The sequence below is a fragment of the Notechis scutatus genome, chromosome 1, assembly GCF_049901735.1.
Source record: "Notechis scutatus isolate UNSWTSFEM ecotype Mainland chromosome 1, rNotScu1.2, whole genome shotgun sequence".
Classification (NCBI taxonomy): domain Eukaryota; kingdom Metazoa; phylum Chordata; class Lepidosauria; order Squamata; family Elapidae; genus Notechis; species Notechis scutatus.
The window spans coordinates 184524604-184533736 of record NC_142009.1 but is presented as its reverse complement, the minus strand read 5'-3'; the positions used below and the strand labels follow the sequence as shown (position 1 = coordinate 184533736).

General features: G+C 45.5%; 1 protein-coding gene across 4 annotated transcripts in view; it reads right to left on the bottom strand.

Moving 5' to 3' along the window:
• Nucleotides 1-2826: 2826 nt before the first annotated feature.
• NEUROD1 (neuronal differentiation 1) overlaps nt 2827-9133 on the bottom strand; it is a 6858-nt gene continuing 551 nt past the window's right edge. The window contains exons 1-2 of one of the 4 annotated variants that reach the window (XM_087949645.1): nt 6353-6639; nt 2827-4735 (exon numbers count right to left, since the gene is read on the bottom strand). In XM_087949645.1, the coding sequence (XP_087805771.1) occupies nt 3616-4725 (1110 nt within the window). In that variant the 5' untranslated portion in view covers nt 4726-4735; nt 6353-6639 and the 3' untranslated portion in view covers nt 2827-3615. Of the gene's footprint in view, nt 4736-5065; nt 5429-6140; nt 6332-6352; nt 6640-9133 lie in introns of those variants that run through there. The other 3 variants (XM_087949644.1, XM_087949646.1, XM_087949647.1) reach the window with 3 other exon arrangements.

The following is a 9133-nucleotide window of genomic DNA, read 5'->3' as shown; positions in this document are numbered from 1 at the left end:
AAACAACAAAAGGGTATGTGGAATTTACAAACCACACAGTGCTTTGCTATCAAATCCCAGCAATATTCATGATTATTATGAAATGGTTTCTCAGAAGAACGCTTAAAATTGACACAATAAGTCTACACAATAGTGTTCATAAGTATGCAGATGATGTGCATACATGTGTCAGCACAGCAAACTAGCATTTTATAATAAAAATGAAAAAGAAGATTACGGATAACAAGCATGGAAGGCATCATATGGTAGGTTTTTTTAAGGAAACCCACTACATAGAGTCTGGAGGTTTGAATTACTGTTGAAAGATGGAAGTGAGTGTGGCTTCCATAAGTGGAACCCAGCCTTTTATGTAGTTTCTTGATAATAACATAGTAATCTAACTGTGATTGCACAGTTTTATTATGCCAGCTGATGCAAGGAGACATTTCATCAGTTCTAGTCTGCCTTAGTGATTGAAACATGGATACAAGAAGCCTATAAATTACTTTGTGCAAGTCAATATATTTTTATATCAACTTTCCATTTACAATTTGAGGATACTTAGATTTGATGAAGTCAGTATGGCTTGAATTTTTGGAAGATAATGATAGGTCACATTATTTGTCTGTCTAACTCAATATATAGTCTAATATAGAGAGTCTCCATGGGTTATCAATGTTATTTGGATTCTTCTCAACTGGAGCTATAACAGGGAGCTCCTTCATGAAAATTATGTGGTCTACAAAGATTCCCGTCCCTTCCCTTCATTGGGATAATGAAATTATTCTCTAATTAATATTTAGAGACATCAGTGCTATCAATGTCCCATGGGCATCACTTTATCTAATTTAAATCCCTGAAAGTCAGAAAAAATTAAAAGCTCTTGATTTGTAAAGTCCTATTCAAGCACAGATGTATGAATACATGAATGAGACCCAACTAGTTTTGTCCTCTTGATGTTGTCCAGTGCAATAATATTACTCTCAAGCTAATACATTTGACTGGGATACACATCCCTCTATTGTAATGCCTACTTTTGAGAAACCATCTCAAAATACTATTTTGCAAGCATTATTGATATGCATGTCATCATCAAAGAGAAGAAATTAATTCCAAACATCTTTGTAGAGGATTATTCATATTAGTGTATTCCAAGTGATACCCACTTGGTTTGGAGAAAATGGAACTAGTGTTGAAACTGAGTGAAGAACATGTTAGTTCCAGAACACCTGGGAAATCATACTTTACTCAGATCTGTACTTTTTAAAATCTTATCCTTATTTTCCTATAATTTTTTTCAGTTGGAAAGATCTTCACTTTGGTATCAATAATTATTTTACACCCAGTGTTGCAGAAAATGTCTATTAATCATTATTTCTGCACATAAGTTGGAGCAACAACTCTATGACTTCTTGTCAATGTATCTGTACAATCTTGATGTCATTTGCAAGAGTGGAACTGAACATTATCTGCTCCAGAGAGGAGGGTTAACCAACCCTTATTTCAGTTTAGTTTGAGATGCATGAGAGTATCTTTTTAAGCCTTGTGAAGTCATTCATAACAATTGCTAAGAAGACAAACCTTTTCCTTACCCTTTAATTTTTAACTCCTCTTCATTTTGCTTTGGGGTAATGAAGAATGCTTCCAAGACATTTTCAGCTTCAACTACAATGGGCATCTCCATAATTTGATCACTGAAGATTCATCCCTTGTTGCTTGAATGTACACTGAGAACTTATGCACTGGAGACTAATTCCTTATGTGTCCGATCATAAATAATAAAGAATTATGTTATGTTCTGTTCTGTTCTATATTATTCACCAATTTGTCTCCTCACCCTACTACTGCCTGTATATTGCATTTTATTATTGGAGAGCTGCCAACTATGCGGACCCTGAGATGATTTTTCATACTTTACTAGAATGGAGCTGAAAACATGCTTCTGCTGAAGCCTCCATTTCGGATAGTCTTTTTGTAGTTTTGTAGCTTCTGCTGATTTACTGGATCGCACCTCAGGATTTTTTTCAAACCTCATTTTATTGTACAAATATTGAATGTTGCATCTTTTAATAACTATTACAATAATCCCATAGGAATTGTGGGAGGGGAAGGGAATGGAGCAAGGGACTTAGGGGGAAATGCAACATTTGACCAATGGCTCTTCACTACTTCATCACCCAGGGTTTTTTTTTAACATTCCAAATGTGCATTACGCTGTCACATACAGGATTACAAACAAAATTACAGTACAGGTTGATTTCAGATGAACCAGCATTACACTTCAGACAGCACTTATTCTGGGTTGCATTATGCATGCATTACTATCTTGTTCTAATTACAAAGTCAAATGGTTTGCATTGGTTTGAAAACTGCTAACTACAATTGGCATATAATATAACCCAACGATCATAAACCTTCTTACTTTTCTCCTCCTGGACAGAAATAAAAAAAATATATAACAATGTATTTTTAAAAATCATGCATTTAACGTTGCATGGAAAACAATATTTCTTTATTTGTGGTTTCTTCAAAATCTGAAAGAAATTAGGGTGGACTCCAAAGAGCTTTAAAAAAACATTGCAGGTTGAATGTGATCCTAAAGCAATTGCTTTTTGTGGATAAGTGCAGGATATTTGCTTATGAGAACATCAGTTCATGCACGCTCTCATGCATGTATGCACACACACACACACACACACACAATTTTTCAGAACTTTTGGAATAATATGACATAATTAATGGGAAATAAATATTTTCCTTCTATTCATTCAAGCATTTTTATAAATGAAAATCACATACAGGTTTTCTTACATCACACACACACACACTAAATTTTTTCGTAGGGTTGTGTGTGTGCATGTGCGTGTGCGTGTGTGTGTGTATGAAGATTTAGAAGGAAATTGGGGGAGATGCTAAGGCAACAAACAGCTTTTTTCTCCCTTGTTCTTCTAAGTATTTTTCTGCTGGTTTAAATTACTTAAATTATTCTATATAAATTAGATATTATTCTACTTTGTTTCTGATAGGTATAAAAATTGATGAAGCCGCATGGTTCAAAATAGTTTATCAAAAGTTCTTAAAAATTCTGTACAAAAAAATCACAACAAAATAAGCCAACACGGGAAAGGTAACAAGTAGGAAAAAAATGTTGATTGAAAAATATAAATTTTATATATACTTTCAATTTCTTTCATTTCTTTCGTCTTCTTTTTGTAACTGACCGATTTAGTGTTCGTTTTCTTTTCTTTCTTTCTTTCTTTCTTTCTTTCTTTCTTTCTTTCTTTCTTTCTTTTTTTTTAAAAAAAAAATTGCATAGATCCTAATTATTGCTTGCGATTCGTTGTGCCGATCAAACCAACTTCATCTGATCAACACCACCAGGATTCGGAGTGACGGGAGGAAGGGGCGAGAGAATGACCGGCGGGCCCAAGAGAACGCGTGCCTCTCTCCGTTGCTTCTGAAGGCGAGAACCCTAAGGCGCGTCCAAGGTGTCTCTGAAGCCAGGAAGGGGGTTCCTTTCTCTCCCCCCTCCCCCTCCGCTCCTTCCCTCTTTGCGCGGAACGTCCTGAGTAAGCCCTGGAGTCCCGTGGCCGCCGCGAGCCTCCCGGTTCCACCTAAAGCGGCTTGGAAGATCTTTCAGTCGTGAAAGATGGCGTTGAGCTGGGCGCTCAGGACCCGCTCGTGGTGGACCTGGCTCTCGTAGGGCAGGAGGCTGTCGAGGGGGAGATCGCAGCGCGAAGCCGAGCAGGCGAAGATGGAGCCGTGGGCCGGAGCTCCGGCCAGGCCGGCGGTCGGGTAGTGCATGGCGAAGGCGTAGTTCTTCTCGAACTCGTTGGACGGCTCGTGCTTGAAGGCGAAGTTCCCGTTGACGCTGAGCGGCGGACTGAGGGGCCCGTCGAAAGCCGGGCTCTCGCCTTCGGCCAGGGCGCTCTCGAAGAAGGGCTCCAGCGCCGCCGCGTAGGCGGGCGGTGCCTTGAGGTGGAAGAGATGGGAGCTGTCCGTGGTGCCGTAGGGCGGGCTCGGAAGGCCGGGCGACTGGTAAGGGTAGGGATGGCCCGGGAAGGAAGCTCCGGGAGGCTGGATGTGGGTCAGCAGCTCCGGGCTCTGCTCAGGCAGGAAGGTCCGCGGGTTGAGCTGGAGGCAGCCGGCCACCAGGTTGGTGGTGGGCTGAGATAAGCCTTTGCAAAGACTCTGCACGAAAGACACCAAGTCGGGGCTCTTGCCCGAACGCAAGATCTCGGAGAGGGCCCCGATATAGTTTTTGGCCAGGCGCAGCGTCTCGATCTTGGACAGCTTCTGCGTTTTGGAGTAGCAGGGCACGACTTTCCGCAGGTTGTCCAGCGCGGCGTTGAGACCGTGCATGCGATTCCGCTCGCGGGCGTTGGCCTTCATCCGCCGCAGCTTGAATCTCTCCAGCCGCGCTTTGGTCATCTTCTTCTTCTTGGGGCCGCGTCTCTTGGGTTTTTGGTCGTCCTCGTCGCCTTCTTCCTCCTCCTCCTCCGCCTCCTCCTCGTCTTCCTCCGCCTCCTCCTCCTCCTCTAGGTCATCCTCTTCTTCGTCCTCCTCTTCTTCCCCGTTTCTCAGAGATTCGACATCAGCCTCTGCCTGAAAGGTTTCCAAGTCCTCCTCTTTCTTGTCCATTTCATGGTCGTCGTCCTGGGAGCTGAGGCAGTCGTCAGTCCAGCTGGGGGGCCCGTGAGGCTGAGGCTCTCTCATCAGTGGGTGCTCACTGTATGATTTAGTCATTCTGAGTATCCTAGGCCAAGAAGAATTAAACACATTTCAAAATATGGACGCTGCATATGTGGACACATAATAGTCTGTAAGCAAGCCTGCTTCCTGGAAAGTAAGTATTACTGGACTTCCTGAAATGATTTTTTTGTGAGTGACCCTCAAAGATTGTACTCTTTTATTCAGGGAGCATTGTCCAGTACAATATCATTCTAAGAAACTGTCTTTGACTTCAATTGGATCTCATTACAGCTCCTGTTACATCTGCAACTTCAGGGATACCGTGATGGTTCAATTAAAATTTTTTTAAAAATCTGAACTAACCGTGGGACAACTTCCCAGAAATGAAACTTACTCTTGATGCCGTTCCCCAACAAACTTTTAAATCTCGTAGTTCTCTTCCGGATGACACCCCTTGTCTCAAAGACCGTTATGTAACGGTTTATAGGGATTTATAGGCGAGGGCTCTAACCAAGGAGGGGGGGGGTCGAATTGCATTTTAAACCCACCCACGCTGTGGATCCAGTGAGTAAATTGCCAATAATAATTTATCCAGGGCAGCAGGAGGAGGATTTATTCTTTTATTCGGCTCGCCTTTTCATTGCTTTCGCCTGTCCACAATAGCAGCCGATGCCATCCTGCACAAAAGCTTTACAGACTTCCCAACTGTTCAGAGTCGAGGAAAACCCTGCCACCGAGACGGGGATCAGGTGCACTGACCGCCTAATAATTCCCCCTGCCCCCCGCCTTTTTTTTTTTTTGTCTGAGGAACCTCAATGTTCTGGGAAAACGTTTGCTAATGAGGAAATGGAGAGAACGGTGCGGGGGGGGGGGGGCAGGCGAGGGCGGGCGGGTATGGAATGAAACCTACCAGTCAGGGCAAAGCATCAAAATGCAACAGTTGAGTCCGTTGACTTAGTTGAAGCTCTTTGCTCATCCAGATTGTCAGTCAAGCCCTGTCCCAAACGCATTAATTGGCAGGAGAACTTACGAAATCTATTCACTCTAGCCCTCTCTATTCTAAACTGCGTCATCATCATCTTCTTCTTCATCATCACCCCCAATCTCGATTTAAATGACAACAGTACTATTAATACTTTAATTCCCTCCTCCCTCCCTTATTCTCCCCACCTTGCTCATCCCACCACCTTCAAAACGCGGACCCTGTCTTTGGAATGAGCAGCTCTTTTCCGTCCAGCCTGAGGGGAATCCATCTGCTTCGTTTCGCACCCCCAAAATCGGTGTCAGCCAGCTTCTGAGTCACAGAGCAGATGCTATGGGGCCGTATCTATTTAACCTCCCCCCCCCGCCCCCCTCACTTTCAAAGCTTACTTCGGTAATCGGAAGGGACGGGGGGGGGGAGACGGGGGGGCAGAGAGAAAGGTTAAGTCTAGAAGCTTTTGCAACGTTTTCTAGGAAACGAGCCTCACTGGGCATCAGTGTAACTTCCACTCCGAAGTAAAACCTCTTGGAGCCGGCTGGAAGCTACCACGGAAAGCCAAGAGCCGATCAATGGTTCAATGGCTCTTCTTCTTGGTTTAATGCGCATTTGATCGAAATCCGTGCTCAAAAGGGCGAAGGGTCGCCTGCATCCGAGCTATCGCTTCTCCCACCTAAGCCGGACATCAAGGACAAACATTACCTCTCCTCTTTTTTTTCTTTTCTTGCTTTCTTTTTCAGCGCGTCCTCCGCAGCGCCGGTTTCATCACCTTCTTGCTCCCGGGACGCTTTTTCTCGGGCGCGGGGGGGGGGGTGGGGTGGGTGACTTTTGATTTACTTCATCGATCCGGTACGACGATGGTGACTTTTTTCTTCGAAGCATAGCGGCTTCAAGAGACTCAAGGTTATATAGGCAGACTGGGCTGCTTGGGAAGGGGAGGGGCGGGGAACGGCCGGCCCCGCCTGGTCGCTCCCTCCCCGCCCACTTCTTCGGGAGATCGCGTCAGCCTTCGACCGGCACGCGCCATCTGGTCCTCCCCCCGCCCCCCCCCATCACCACCACCACCACGTCAGGCTCCGAAGCGGCGGGCGCGGGGAGGGGGGCGGGGCGGTAAGGGGGTGGGGGGAGAAGGTTTGGCGGTGTCACGTGAGCTGCCCATTTGTATGCCTCCCTGCTCTCCCCTCCATCCTTTTGTGGCCCGAAGAAAGTGGCCATCTGTCGCCAGCCGGAGACTCTACGGACCTGTTTGTACCCGCAGGAGAGATTAACCCGTTTCTCCTGCGCCGGGCTCCGGGTTGTTGGGGAGGGGAAGGGGAAGGGGGAGGGAAGGTAGGGGCTTTTGCCACTTGCACTTTGCCACTCTACGACAGACTGGCTTCTGTAGAGAGAATGGAAAGAGGAACAGATTTCTCTCCCCCCGCCTTTGACCTCCCCCTTCCCCCCCTCCCCAAATGCGAACACACCTCCGAATATCAATTTGTTTTGCCCCCGGGGAGGTGGGAAGCAAGCGGGAGAGGCAATTTGCCCAGGTGAGAGGCAAAGGTCCCTCTTTTTTCTTCTTCTTCTTCTTCTTCTTCTTCTTCTTCTTCTTCTTCTTCTTCTTCTTCTTCTTCTTCTTCTTCTTCTTCTTCTTCTTCTTCTTCTTCTTCTTCTTCTTCTTCTTCTTCTTCTTCTTCTTCTTCTTCTTCTTCTCCTTCTCCTTCTCCTTCTCCTTCTCCTTCTCCTTCTCCTTCTTCTCCTCCTTCTCCTCCTCCTCCTCCTTCTCCTCCTCCTCCTCCTCCTCCTCCATCGCTCATCTCCCGAGAGGCGGTCCTGAGACGCCCCCTGCGCCCTCACCTCTACAGAACTCCAGAGGAACCAGGCGCCGGAGGCAACCCTCCTCCTTCGGTCCTCCAAGTCGGATTATGGCTCAATTCCGAAAACAGACGGAAGGTTCCTTCCCGCGACCCTTCTGTCTCGAAGATTATCCAACGCCAGCGGGGACTAATCTTTGGGGTCCGGCCCGCTTTCCCTCCCTCCTGCCCCCCACTTTCCTACCGCATTGCTTGGGTGTGGGGGAGCGTTGTCTCCCTCCGGAAAAGAAACCGAAATAAACCCATTTTTGCGATCGAGCAGTTCGCCAGTCTTCACCCCCAAAGTTAAGCCCCAAAGAAGGAGCAAACCAGGAAACATAAGAAGAAGCAAAATGTTTTTGAACAAGTAGGAGACCTAAGATTTCTATTTCAGGAGATTTATTTAGGGGACAGTTTTGCAGAAAATGATGGGGGGCGGGGTTTTCAGAAAAACAAAATAACCTATTTTTAAAAGTACAATTAGTTTTATAACTATCAAGAGACAAAGTTGCGAAGTACAAAGTCCTTGTTCAATATGTTTTTGTTTTTAATAGAAAGACTGGTTCTTTTAACAACGAAAACATACTGAACAAGAACAATTTAGTAAACTGACTATATTCGGGATGCTTGTCGACGTTTGGAAGGAAGGAAGGAAGGAAGGAAGGAAGGAAGGAAGAAAGAAAGAAAGAAAGAAAGAAAGAAAGAAAGAAAGAAAGAAAGAAAGAAAGAAAGAAAGAAAGAAAGAAAGACCACTGGATTCTTTCATAGTGTGTACTTTCTCCAAAGAAAGGTTAATTTAGGGGGTTTGCTCCATTGTCCACTCAGCTACTCTGTGGTACTTTACAAGGCCCGAATGGCTGCTTTCCTGTGGCTGCAGGCAAGCCAATGTCCGTCAGTCCAGGTCTTGCTGTGGGTCACCCAATAAAACTACATAGACCCCATGAAAAGTGCCACTTTCGTATGTATGCAGGCGGAGATGCAAACGACCCCTCATTCCTCCTCCCTCCCTTAATGCTCTCACACCACACAGCCACCAGTTCCACTCTAACTGTGGCCAGGGTGGCCGTCTGAATGCAGTCTTTCATGCCCACCCCGTCCCCCTGAGAAAGAGGGGAGATAGAGAAAATCGACGTCCACCAAATCCTCTTCAGGACAAGGGAAGAGAAGGCAAGGAGTTGCTAAGGGAGCTTTTCTTGCCCTTTAGACAAAGGTTTCCAGCTTCCAGGTGTTTTGTATTCTAACCCCTGACCTAGTCACAATTTGGCAGGGGGTGAACGTCTAGGAAGCTCTACACATTAGCGCAGTCATCTCCGAGCCCCACCAGAGACTGACATCTGGATTCTTGCCTTTGCTGTACATCAGGTTTCAGATCATTTAATTCTGGGGGCTTTTTGGGGGGGGGGACTTCACTAACAGTGTTGGAAAAGATACAGACATCATTACTTATAAAGGTGCTGTTTACAATCCGCACCTCACCCCCACACTGATAAGGAGAAGAAGCTGATGGGAGGGCTCTAATTCTCCCTTATTCTTCTGGCTTATTCATTCCCCCCAAATCACCAGAAAATCAACCCTAGTCTGTCGGTTTTTAATCCCATTTCCATTTGTATCTCTCGAGTATGTTTTGTAAAATAACACCAGATTGTACAGC